Source organism: Leptodactylus fuscus, chromosome 6 (genome assembly GCF_031893055.1).
Source record: "Leptodactylus fuscus isolate aLepFus1 chromosome 6, aLepFus1.hap2, whole genome shotgun sequence".
Taxonomy (NCBI): Eukaryota; Metazoa; Chordata; class Amphibia; order Anura; family Leptodactylidae; genus Leptodactylus; species Leptodactylus fuscus.
In genome coordinates, this window is record NC_134270.1 from 3,070,174 (window position 1) to 3,084,020 (window position 13,847).

Genomic DNA, 13,847 nt, shown 5'->3' on the forward strand with positions numbered 1-13,847 from the left:
AGGCCCTGCGCATGCACACTGAAGCCAAGGTCTAATCCTCTGACTTAGCTGTAGGGAGTGCAGCCGCAGAGCCAGTATAATGGTTTTGTATTTTAGTGTGGGCACGGAAGTTTTTACAAAAGGGCAATTTGAAACACTAAACCCCTGGACCTGAGGATGTTTTAGTCTCCAAAATCACCCTGACTGCTTCCCTTTAACCCTTAAGTCCTATCATGGTGTCTATCATAATGAGATGTCTATGGTAGTGGTGTATGATAGACACCCTGATAGGACTTAAGGGTTAAACGTGGTCACGGATGGATTTAGGACAGGGCTGTTTGGGACACTGTTTGGGTGGTTTAGTGCCCCAGATCCCGAACCTTTACATGGTCCCTAACTTTTAAACAAACTTTGCATTACTCAATAGTACACGTAAATATAACAAACTGAAACTCACTCTGTAATCTCTGCTGAATCTGGAAGACCAGAATGGATTATCAGCCCACAAAGACATCAAATGTTATGAAGTCCATTAAAGTGTATGGAGAGGAGAGGGGGTAAAGTGAGAGCTACCTAGTGTGTGTGTATGCTGCTGCTGTGAGTGGAAAGTATTCTATCTCACCCTATGTGCTTTATTTACATCGGTACATAGCATTACTTCTCTATATAGAAATTTTGTTTTGAATGTGTTCGGCCAGAGTGAAACTTCCAGGTGATGTTTACGAGGTTGACTCGATAATTTCTCATGACACGGCTCTACTTACCAATCCCCAATCCTGCACACAGCCGCCTCTGCTTCCCCTTAAGTCCTGTGTGTCCCATATGATGTCACTTCCAATGTTGTCCTGACACTTAGATGCTGCAGTCTGTACCGACTGGGGCGTCTGAGGGGTTAAATGACCAGGATCCAAGTTGGGGGTGTCAAATGGGACACACTCTGACCATAAGAGTGAGAGTCTCTTGTTCCAGGTGTAAATAGTTGTGCAGGTCTATTACATGCTGCCCTCTCTATTAAACTGCCAAAGAGAAGATGTGTGGTATATCCAGCAGTCCTATAGAGGGGATGGCGGAACCTGCTGTCCATTTATACAGGGCACATGGGACCCCCAATCTGATGAACCCTCACCAGTCAGACATGTAATGAGCACCTTTCTTCACCTCCACCAACTCCAGTCTAGCACCGTTGGAATTTTCTCTCTAGCCCCCACCATTCCTGAGCAATCAGTGCTGTTAGATTTGGTTCCTGAAGTGCTATTTAGGCTATGTACTGTCCGCAGGATGATGTCAGGTATGGGGTGTGTGATTCAGAGACAGCCAGTGTCAGAGCTCAGACTCGCACCCCTTGTCTGACCTTGCCCTCCCGACAGTCCAGAGTATTGGTGCCTGACATGCTAAGAGCCTTGATGGCACAGATTCCACACTATCCATCTATGCCACATGTGCGGTGTAGGAAGGGGTTACAAATATATTCATTTTTATTTTCAGTCTATCTCTCAATCCAAGAAAACAAGTGAAGCAGTAAATGAGATGCAAATTTCATGCCTTGTTGGGCTATTTTGCTGCTGTATTCGCCTGGTTATTCTGTGTCACCTCTGAATGAATCCTTGTCGTGTTACATATGATGTTACATTGTTATTACATAGGACGTTGTTACATTCTTATCTTGCAGGCGTGGCTTCCATTTACGGTCACAGGGTGACAGACATAGATGAGATCCTGGACATCAGGAAGGTGATTGGAGTCTGTCAGCAGTGCGATATTCACTTCGATGTGCTCACCGTGGAAGAGAATCTGTCCATCTTCGCCTCTCTGAAGGGAATAAGCGAAAGCGTCAAGGAACAGGAGGTAATGGCCAACTTATCGCCGCACCGCGGTCATCAGATCTCAGAAAGTTTACCTTACCAGGTGGTCTCAGTCAGAGGATGGAGCTGCCGTGTGATGTCCGACACGTCCTAATACTCGCTGTTATTGTATCTTCTAGATAAATAAGGTGCTACATGATCTGGATATGGACGCCGTAAAGCACAACCAAGTCAAGAGGCTCAGCGTAGGACAGAGGAGGAAACTGGCTGTGGCTATTGCTATTTTGGGTAACCCCAAGGTAATGTGCCTGGACTATTTCATCATGGCTTATAGGGAAAGTTCTCAGCTTTTTTTTTCAGATACAGCACAAGTTGTTTCCATCAGTAGCAAAAAAATATAGTAGACAGGTCCAAAGGGAAGGTCATTAGGAGGTGAACGGGTCATCAAATACTGCGGTAACATTAGCGTGATTGTGTAAGAGGTGAACAAAAATCATACCTCTCCCCAGTGCTCTGCCATCTCCCAGTGCGGTCCAGTCCTCCCATTTGGTTGTTGTCTTCTGACAGAAGTCCCCAACAGGTGTCAGCTGAGGCCAATCACCAGCCTCAGTGAGGGACACACCGCATGGTCACATCCTAAGGCTGCTGATTGGCCTCTATGGTCATGTGACCACTAAGGCCAATCAGCGGCTTCAGTGGAAGGGATATGGCCACTGAGCTAACCATGTCGTGTAATGGGACAGGGTCTTATTGTAATAAAAGATTACTGTACAGAACATACTGTGCGCAACACTGAGCAAGTAGGGAATGCCGGAATCTGTAAAGCCTGCAGAAGTATGTACACGGTGACTGCAGAATAGTGAGCGCAGCTCTGGAGTATAATACAGGATAAGTAATGTAATGTATGTACACAGTGACTGCAGAATAGTGAGCGCAGCTCTGGAGTATAATACAGGATAAGTAATGTAATGTATGTACACAGTGACTGCAGAATAGTGAGCGCAGCTCTGGAGTATAATACAGGATAAGTAATGTAATGTATGTACACAGTGACTGTACCAGCAGAATAGTGAGCGCAGCTCTGGAGTATAATACAGGATAAGTAATGTAATGTATGTACACAGTGACTGTACCAGCAGAATAGTGAGTGCAGCTCTGGAGTATAATACAGGATAAGTAATGTAATGTATGTACACAGTGACTGCACCAGCAGAATAGTGAGTGCAGCTCTGGAGTATAATACAGGATAAGTAATGTAATGTATGTACACAGTGACTGTACCAGCAGAATAGTGAGTGCAGCTCTGGAATATAATACAGGATAAGTAATGTAATGTATGTACACAGTGACTGCACCAGCAGAATAGTGAGCGCAGCTCTGGAGTATAATACAGGATAAGTAATGTAATGTATGTACACAGTGACTGCAGAATAGTGAGCGCAGCTCTGGAGTATAATACAGGATAAGTAATGTAATGTATGTACACAGTGACTGCAGAATAGTGAGCGCAGCTCTGGAGTATAATACAGGATAAGTAATGTATGTACACAGTGACTGCACCAGCAGAATAGTGAGCGCAGCTCTGGAGTATAATACAGGATAAGTAATGTAATGTATGTACACAGTGACTGCAGAATAGTGAGCGCAGCTCTGGAGTATAATACAGGATAAGTAATGTATGTACACAGTGACTGTACCAGCAGAATAGTGAGCGCAGCTCTGGGGTATAATACAGGATAAGTAATGTAATGTATGTACACAGTGACTGCACCAGCAGAATAGTGAGCGCAGCTCTGGAGTATAATACAGGATAAGTAATGTAATGTATGTACACAGTGACTGCAGAATAGTGAGCGCAGCTCTGGAGTATAATACAGGATAAGTAATGTAATGTATGTACACAGTGACTGTACCAGCAGAATAGTGAGCGCAGCTCTGGAGTATAATACAGGATAAGTAATGTAATGTATGTACACAATGACTGCACCAGCAGAATAGTGAGCGCAGCTCTGGAGTATAATACAGGATAAGTAATGTAATGTATGTACACAGTGACTGTACCAGCAGAATAGTGAATGCAGCTCTGGAGTATAATACAGGATAAGTAATGTATGTACACAGTGACTGTACCAGCAGAATAGTGAGCGCAGCTCTGGGGTATAATACAGGATAAGTAATGTAATGTATGTACACAGTGACTGTACCAGCAGAATAGTGAGCGCAGCTCTGGAGTATAATACAGGATAAGTAATGTAATGTATGTACACAGTGACTGTACCAGCAGAATAGTGAGCGCAGCTCTGGAGTATAATACAGGATAAGTAATGTAATGTATGTACACAGTGACTGCACCAGCAGAATAGTGAGCGCAGCTCTGGAGTATAATACAGGATAAGTAATGTAATGTATGTACACAGTGACTGTACCAGCAGAATAGTGAGCGCAGCTCTGGAGTATAATACAGGATAAGTAATGTAATGTATGTACACAGTGACTGTACCAGCAGAATAGTGAGCGCAGCTCTGGAGTATAATACAGGATATAACTCAGGACCAGTATAAGATTTCATTAAGCATATTACGGCTCCCCAGTTAACCAGCATAACCATGAAGTTGCTGGTGATAATACACATTCATATAATAATACAATAAAGTGATTCTCCTTCTCTGCTCGGAGGTATATAAGCCCCATCCTGTTCTATTGTGGACACATCATTGATGTAAGAAGCAGCAGTCGCTCACATTACTTGCTTGCTCCATGACAATCCTTTCCATTGTGTCTGAGATCCTTTGCTGCTTCCTGCAGGTGCTTCTCCTGGATGAGCCCACTGCCGGCATGGACTCGTGCTCACGTTATACCGTCTGGAATGTGCTGAAGAAGAGGAAAACCAACAGTGTGATTGTATTCAGCACTCACTGTATGGAGGAGGCCGATATCCTGGCAGGTAGGCAATAGTAATACAAGATATTTACTAACAATCCATTATAGCACACATATCTCCACTCTGAGCACCATATATCATCTTCTAGGAAACGTGGATGGCAGCCAGTATAGCCGCTATGGCACACACGGGTTGTCACACAGTGTACGGTCAAAAGCAGGTGACTTTGTAGAATGTGCAGTGGTTGTGCCATGTTATTGCACCCGGACCACCACCCCACAGTATATGGAGCGGCGCCATCTGCCTCTGGCTCTCTACATTGAGTACAGAACAAATGATTGGTTGGTGTCTCTGGTGTCGGACCTTTCCTAAGGATAAGTCATTAAGTTTGGCTCTTTGTTAACCCCTTTAACTGATTATTGGCTCTGAGTAATCCATTATAAAGGTACATTCATATGGTGGAACTTGGAGAGGATTTTGAGGCAGTCTTCTGCCTCAAAATCCCTTCCAAAAACAGGCGATTTGACCCCCTCGGTGGAAAGTCCTGCCTTGGCTTTTCAACACTGGTTTGCACACAGTGCTACAAAATGGGGCTAATGAAGTCTCACAGCTCACAGTGTCCGTGGTCATTCTGCCATGCAAACCATAGCAAGATCGAGCAGGACTCTTCTTTTTTTCATTTCACCTCTTGAAAAGAATGAGAGGCAGATTCTGACTGTTTTGGAGATGAATTTGAGATTTATTCAAATTCCATTCCACACTTGCCATGTGAACCTTCCCTTAGGATGCAAATACAGGGGTGCAGTAAGGGTGCTAATACAGGGGTGCAGTAAGGGTGCGTTCACACAGAGTTACGTGCCGCGTGATGTGGCACGTAGACGCCGCGGGACCCTTTGCGGGCCGTACACGCTCCCATTGATTTCAATGGGAGCGGGGATTGTATGCGCTGCGTTAGTTTGCGGCCGTGAATAAATGCACGCCGCAAACTAGCGCGGCGCATACGATCCCCGCTCCCATTGAAATCAGTGGGAGCGTGTACGGCCCACAAAGGGTCCCACAGCGTCTACGTGCCACATCACGCGGCACGTAACTCCGTGTGAACTCCCCCTGAGGGTGCTAATACAGGGGTGCAGTAAGGGTGCTAATACAGGGGAGCAGTAAGGGTACTAATACAGGGGAGCAGTAAGGGTGCTAGTACAGGGGAGCAGTAAGGGTGCTAGTACAGGGGATCAGTAAGGGTGCTAATACAGGAGTGCAGTAAGGGTGCTAATACAGGGGAGCAGTAAGGGTGCTAATACAGGGGAGCAGTAAGGGTGCTAATACAGGGGAGCAGTAAGGGTGCTAATACAGGGGAGCAGTAAGGGTGCTAGTACAGGGGAGCAGTAAGGGTGCTAATACAGGAGTGCAGTAAGGGTGCTAATACAGGGGTGCAGTAAGGGTGCTAATACAGGAGTGCAGTAAGGGTGCTAATACAGGGGAGCAGTAAGGGTGCTAATACAGGGGTGCAGTAAGGGTGCTAATACAGGGGTGCAGTAAGGGAGCTAATACAGGGGAGCAGTAAGGGTGCTAATACAGGGGAGCAGTAAGGGTGCTAATACAGGGGAGCAGTAAGTGTGCTAGTACAGGGGAGCAGTAAGGGTGCTAATACAGGGGAGCAGTAAGGGTGCTAGTACAGGGGAGCAGTAAGGGTGCTAATACAGGAGTGCAGTAAGGGTGCTAATACAGGGGAGCAGTAAGGGTGCTAATACAGGGGAGCAGTAAGGGTGTTAGTACAGGGGAGCAGTAAGGGTGCTAGTACAGGGGAGCAGTAAGGGTGCTAATACAGGGGAGCAGTAAGGGTACTAATACAGGGGAGCAGTAAGGGTGCTAGTACAGGGGAGCAGTAAGGGTGCTAGTACAGGGGAGCAGTAAGGGTGCTAGTACAGGGGAGCAGTAAGGGTGCTAATACAGGAGTGCAGTAAGGGTGCTAATACAGGGGAGCAGTAAGGGTGCTAATACAGGAGTGCAGTAAGGGTGCTAATACAGGAGAGCAGTAAGGGTGCTAATACAGGGGAGCAGTAAGGGTGCTAATACAGGAGTGCAGTAAGGGTGCTAATACAGGGGAGCAGTAAGGGTGCTAATACAGGAGTGCAGTAAGGGTGCTAATACAGGGGAGCAGTAAGGGTGCTAATACAGGGGAGCAGTAAGGGTGCTAATACAGGAGTGCAGTAAGGGTACTAATACAGGGGAGCAGTAAGGGTGCTAATACAGGGAAGCAGTAAGGGTACTAATACAGGGGAGCAGTAAGGGTACTAATACAGGGGAGCAGTAAGGGTACTAATACAGGGGAGCAGTAAGGGTGCTAATACAGGGGAGCAGTAAGGGTGCTAATACAGGGGAGCAGTAAGGGTGCTAGTACAGGGGAGCAGTAAGGGTGCTAATACAGGGGAGCAGTAAGGGTGCTAATACAGGAGTGCAGTAAGGGTGCTAATACAGGGGAGCAGTAAGGGTACTAATACAGGGGAGCAGTAAGGGTGCTAGTACAGGGGAGCAGTAAGGGTGCTAATACAGGGGAGCAGTAAGGGTGCTAATACAGGGGAGCAGTAAGGGTGTTAGTACAGGGGAGCAGTAAGGGTGCTAATACAGGGGAGCAGTAAGGGTACTAATACAGGGGAGCAGTAAGGGTGCTAATACAGGGGAGCAGTAAGGGTGCTAATACAGGGGAGCAGTAAGGGTGCTAATACAGGGGAGCAGTAAGGGTGCTAATACAGGAGTGCAGTAAGGGTGCTAATACAGGGGTGCAGTAAGGGTGCTAATACAGGGGAGCAGTAAGGGTGCTAATACAGGGGAGCAGTAAGGGTGCTAATACAGGGGAGCAGTAAGGGTGCTAATACAGGGGAGCAGTAAGGGTGTTAGTACAGGGGAGCAGTAAGGGTGCTAGTACAGGGGAGCAGTAAGGGTGCTAGTACAGGGGAGCAGTAAGGGTGCTAATACAGGGGAGCAGTAAGGGTACTAATACAGGGGAGCAGTAAGGGTGCTAGTACAGGGGAGCAGTAAGGGTGCTAGTACAGGGGAGCAGTAAGGGTGCTAGTACAGGGGAGCAGTAAGGGTGCTAATACAGGAGTGCAGTAAGGGTGCTAATACAGGGGAGCAGTAAGGGTGCTAATACAGGAGTGCAGTAAGGGTACTAATACAGGGGAGCAGTAAGGGTGCTAATACAGGGAAGCAGTAAGGGTACTAATACAGGGGAGCAGTAAGGGTGCTAATACAGGGGAGCAGTAAGGGTACTAATACAGGGGAGCTGTAAGGGTGCTAATACAGGGGAGCAGTAAGGGTGCTAATACAGGGGTGCAGTAAGGGTGCTAATACAGGGGAGCAGTAAGGGTGCTAATACAGGGGAGCAGTAAGGGTGCTAATACAGGGGAGCAGTAAGGGTGCTAATACAGGGGAGCAGTAAGGGTGCTAATACAGGGGAGCAGTAAGGGTACTAATACAGGGGAGCAGTAAGGGTGCTAATACAGGGGTGCAGTAAGGGTGCTAATACAGGGGTGCAGTAAGGGTGCTAATACAGGGGAGCAGTAAGGGTGCTAATACAGGGGAGCAGTAAGGGTGCTAATACAGGGGAGCAGTAAGGGTGCTAATACAGGGGAGCAGTAAGGGTGCTAATACAGGGGTGCAGTAAGGGTGCTAATACAGGGGTGCAGTAAGGGTGCTAATACAGGGGAGCAGTAAGGGTGCTAATACAGGGGAGCAGTAAGGGTGCTAATACAGGGGAGCAGTAAGGGTGCTAATACAGGGGAGCAGTAAGGGTGTTAGTACAGGGGAGCAGTAAGGGTGCTAGTACAGGGGAGCAGTAAGGGTGCTAATACAGGGGAGCAGTAAGGGTACTAATACAGGGGAGCAGTAAGGGTGCTAGTACAGGGGAGCAGTAAGGGTGCTAGTACAGGGGAGCAGTAAGGGTGCTAATACAGGAGTGCAGTAAGGGTGCTAATACAGGGGAGCAGTAAGGGTACTAATACAGGGGAGCAGTAAGGTTACTAATACAGGGGAGCAGTAAGGGTGCTAATACAGGAGAGCAGTAAGGGTGCTAATACAGGGGAGCAGTAAGGGTGCTAATACAGGGGAGCAGTAAGGGTGCTAATACAGGGGAGCAGTAAGGGTGCTAATACAGGGGAGCAGTAAGGGTGCTAATACAGGAGTGCAGTAAGGGTGCTAATACAGGGGAGCAGTAATGGTGCTAATACAGGGGTGCAGTAAGGGTGCTAATACAGGGGAGCAGTAAGGGTGCTAATACAGGGGTGCAGTAAGGGTGCTAATACAGGGGAGCAGTAAGGGTGCTAATACAGGGGAGCAGTAAGGGTGCTAATACAGGGGAGCAGTAAGGGTGCTAGTACAGGGGAGCAGTAAGGGTGCTAATACAGGGGAGCAGTAAGGGTGCTAATACAGGGGAGCAGTAAGGGTGCTAATACAGGAGTGCAGTAAGGGTGCTAATACAGGGGAGCAGTAAGGGTGCTAATACAGGGGAGCAGTAAGGGTGCTAATACAGGAGTGCAGTAAGGGTGCTAATACAGGGGAGCAGTAAGGGTGCTAATACAGGGGAGCAGTAAGGGTGCTAATACAGGAGTGCAGTAAGGGTGCTAATACAGGGGAGCAGTAAGGGTGCTAATACAGGGGAGCAGTAAGGGTGCTAATACAGGAGTGCAGTAAGGGTGCTAATACAGGGGTGCAGTAAGGTTACTAATACAGGGGTGCAGTAAGGGTGCTAATACAGGGGAGCAGTAAGGGTGCTAATACAGGGGAGCAGTAAGGGTGCTAATACAGGGGAGCAGTAAGGGTGCTAGTACAGGGGAGCAGTAAGGGTGCTAATACAGGGGAGCAGTAAGGGTGCTAATACAGGGGAGCAGTAAGGGTGCTAATACAGGGGAGCAGTAAGGGTGCTAATACAGGGGAGCAGTAAGGGTGCTAATACAGGGGAGCAGTAAGGGTGCTAATACAGGGGAGCAGTAAGGGTGCTAGTACAGGGGAGCAGTAAGGGTGCTAATACAGGAGTGCAGTAAGGGTGCTAATACAGGGGAGCAGTAAGGGTGCTAATACAGGAGTGCAGTAAGGGTGCTAATACAGGGGAGCAGTAAGGGTGCTAATACAGGGAAGCAGTAAGGGTACTAATACAGGGGAGCAGTAAGGGTGCTAATACAGGGGAGCAGTAAGGGTGCTAATACAGGGGAGCAGTAAGGGTGCTAATACAGGGGAGCAGTAAGGGTGCTAATACAGGGGAGCAGTAAGGGTGCTAATACAGGGGAGCAGTAAGGGTGCTAGTACAGGGGAGCAGTAAGGGTGCTAATACAGGGGAGCAGTAAGGGTGCCAATACAGAAGTGCAGTAAGGTTACTAATACAGGGGTGCAGTAAGGGTGCTAATACAGGGGTGCAGTAAGGGTGCTAATACAGGGGAGCAGTAAGGGTGCTAATACAGGAGTGCAGTAAGGGTGCTAATACAGGGGAGCAGTAAGGGTGCTAATACAGGGGAGCAGTAAGGGTGCTAATACAGGGGAGCAGTAAGGGTGCTAATACAGGGGAGCAGTAAGGGTGCTAATACAGGGGAGCAGTAAGGGTGCTAATACAGGGGTGCAGTAAGGGTGCTAATACAGGAGTGCAGTAAGGGTGCTAATACAGGAGTGCAGTAAGGGTGTTAGTACAGGGGAGCAGTAAGGGTACTAATACAGGGGAGCAGTAAGGGTGCTAATACAGGGGAGCAGTAAGGGTGCTAATACAGGGGAGCAGTAAGGGTGCTAATACAGGAGTGCAGTAAGGTTACTAATACAGGGGAGCAGTAAGGGTGCTAATACAGGGGTGCAGTAAGGGTACTAATACAGGGGAGCAGTAAGGGTGCTAATACAGGGGAGCAGTAAGGGTGCTAATACAGGGGAGCAGTAAGGGTGCTAATACAGGGGAGCAGTAAGGGTGCTAATACAGGGGAGCAGTAAGGGTGCTAATACAGGGGAGCAGTAAGGGTGCTAATACAGGAGTGCAGTAAGGGTGCTAATACAGGGGAGCAGTAAGGGTGCTAATACAGGGGAGCAGTAAGGGTGCTAATACAGGAGTGCAGTAAGGGTGCTAATACAGGAGTGCAGTAAGGGTGCTAATACAGGGGAGCAGTAAGGGTGCTAATACAGGGGAGCAGTAAGGGTGCTAATACAGGAGTGCAGTAAGGGTGCTAATACAGGGGTGCAGTAAGGTTACTAATACAGGGGTGCAGTAAGGGTGCTAATACAGGGGAGCAGTAAGGGTGCTAATACAGGGGAGCAGTAAGGGTGCTAATACAGGGGAGCAGTAAGGGTGCTAGTACAGGGGAGCAGTAAGGGTGCTAATACAGGGGAGCAGTAAGGGTGCTAATACAGGGGAGCAGTAAGGGTGCTAATACAGGGGAGCAGTAAGGGTGCTAATACAGGGGAGCAGTAAGGGTGCTAATACAGGGGAGCAGTAAGGGTGCTAATACAGGGGAGCAGTAAGGGTGCTAGTACAGGGGAGCAGTAAGGGTGCTAATACAGGAGTGCAGTAAGGGTGCTAATACAGGGGAGCAGTAAGGGTGCTAATACAGGAGTGCAGTAAGGGTGCTAATACAGGGGAGCAGTAAGGGTGCTAATACAGGGGAGCAGTAAGGGTGCTAATACAGGGGAGCAGTAAGGGTGCTAATACAGGGGAGCAGTAAGGGTGCTAATACAGGGGAGCAGTAAGGGTGCTAGTACAGGGGAGCAGTAAGGGTGCTAATACAGGGGAGCAGTAAGGGTGCCAATACAGAAGTGCAGTAAGGTTACTAATACAGGGGTGCAGTAAGGGTGCTAATACAGGGGTGCAGTAAGGGTGCTAATACAGGGGTGCAGTAAGGGTGCTAATACAGGGGAGCAGTAAGGGTGCTAATACAGGAGTGCAGTAAGGGTGCTAATACAGGGGAGCAGTAAGGGTGCTAATACAGGGGAGCAGTAAGGGTGCTAATACAGGGGAGCAGTAAGGGTGCTAATACAGGGGAGCAGTAAGGGTGCTAATACAGGGGAGCAGTAAGGGTGCTAATACAGGGGTGCAGTAAGGGTGCTAATACAGGAGTGCAGTAAGGGTGCTAATACAGGAGTGCAGTAAGGGTGTTAGTACAGGGGAGCAGTAAGGGTACTAATACAGGGGAGCAGTAAGGGTGCTAATACAGGGGAGCAGTAAGGGTGCTAATACAGGGGAGCAGTAAGGGTGCTAATACAGGAGTGCAGTAAGGTTACTAATACAGGGGAGCAGTAAGGGTGCTAATACAGGGGTGCAGTAAGGGTACTAATACAGGGGAGCAGTAAGGGTGCTAATACAGGGGAGCAGTAAGGGTGCTAATACAGGGGAGCAGTAAGGGTGCTAATACAGGGGAGCAGTAAGGGTGCTAATACAGGGGAGCAGTAAGGGTGCTAATACAGGAGTGCAGTAAGGGTGCTAATACAGGGGAGCAGTAAGGGTACTAATACAGGGGAGCAGTAAGGGTGCTAATACAGGGGAGCAGTAAGGGTACTAATACAGGGGAGCAGTAAGGGTGTTAGTACAGGGGAGCAGTAAGGGTGCTAATACAGGGGTGCAGTAAGGGTGCTAATACAGGGGTGCAGTAAGGGTGCTAATACAGGGGAGCAGTAAGGGTACTAATACAGGGGAGCAGTAAGGGTGCTAATACAGGGGAGCAGTAAGGGTGCTAATACAGGGGAGCAGTAAGGGTGCTAATACAGGGGTGCAGTAAGGGTACTAATACAGGGGAGCAGTAAGGGTGCTAATACAGGGGAGCAGTAAGGGTACTAATACAGGGGTGCAGTAAGGGTGCTAATACAGGGGAGCAGTAAGGGTGCTAATACAGGGGAGCAGTAAGGGTGCTAATACAGGGGAGCAGTAAGGGTGCTAATACAGGGGAGCAGTAAGGGTGCTAATACAGGGGAGCAGTAAGGGTGCTAATACAGGGGAGCAGTAAGGGTGCTAATACAGGGGAGCAGTAAGGGTGCTAGTACAGGGGAGCAGTAAGGGTACTAATACAGGGGAGCAGTAAGGGTGCTAATACAGGAGTGCAGTAAGGGTGCTAATACAGGGGAGCAGTAAGGGTGCTAATACAGGGGAGCAGTAAGGGTGCTAATACAGGGGTGCAGTAAGGGTGCTAATACAGGGGTGCAGTAAGGGTGCTAATACAGGGGAGCAGTAAGGGTGCTAATACAGGGGAGCAGTAAGGGTACTAATACAGGAGTGCAGTAAGGGTGCTAATACAGGGGTGCAGTAAGGGTGCTAATACAGGGGAGCAGTAAGGGTGCTAATACAGGGGAGCAGTAAGGGTGCTAATACAGGGGAGCAGTAAGGGTGCTAATACAGGAGTGCAGTAAGGGTGTTAGTACAGGGGAGCAGTAAGGGTGCTAATACAGGGGAGCAGTAAGGGTACTAATACAGGGGAGCAGTAAGGGTGCTAATACAGGAGTGCAGTAAGGGTGCTAATACAGGGGAGCAGTAAGGTTACTAATACAGGGGTGCAGTAAGGGTGCTAATACAGGGAAGCAGTAAGGGTACTAATACAGGGGAGCAGTAAGGGTGCTAATACAGGAGTGCAGTAAGGGTGCTAATACAGGGGAGCAGTAAGGGTGCTAATACAGGGGAGCAGTAAGGGTGCTAATACAGGGGAGCAGTAAGGGTGCTAATACAGGGGAGCAGTAAGGGTGCTAATACAGGGGAGCAGTAAGGGTGCTAATACAGGGGAGCAGTAAGGGTGCTAATACAGGCGAGCAGTAAGGGTGCTAATACAGGGGAGCAGTAAGGGTGCTAATACAGGAGTGCAGTAAGGGTGCTAATACAGGGGAGCAGTAAGGGTGCTAATACAGGCGAGCAGTAAGGGTGCTAATACAGGGGAGCAGTAAGGGGGAGTTCACACGGAGTTACATGCCGCGTGATGTGGCACATTACGCCGCGAGACCCTTTGCGGGCCGTACACGCTCCCATTGATTTCAATGGGAGCAGGGATCGTATGTGCCGCATTAGTTTGCGGCCGTGAATAAATGCATGGCCGCAAACTAGTAAGGGCGCTAATACATGGGTGCAGTAAGGGTGCTAATACAGGGGAGCAGTAAGGGTGCTAATACAGGGGAGCAGTAAGGGTGCTAATACAGGAGTGCAGTAAGGGTGCTAATACAGGGGTGCAGTAAGGTTACTAATACAG

General features: G+C 48.5%; 1 protein-coding gene across 1 annotated transcript in view; it reads left to right on the forward strand.

The window, feature by feature from the left end:
* ABCA5 (ATP binding cassette subfamily A member 5) overlaps positions 1–13,847 on the forward strand; it is an 84,995-nt gene that overhangs the window by 42,261 nt on the left and 28,887 nt on the right. Inside the window, exons 14-16 of the mRNA XM_075279253.1 lie at positions 1,649–1,824; positions 1,961–2,080; positions 4,587–4,725. Of these exons, the coding sequence (XP_075135354.1) occupies positions 1,649–1,824; positions 1,961–2,080; positions 4,587–4,725 (435 nt within the window). The remainder of the gene's footprint in view (positions 1–1,648; positions 1,825–1,960; positions 2,081–4,586; positions 4,726–13,847) is intronic.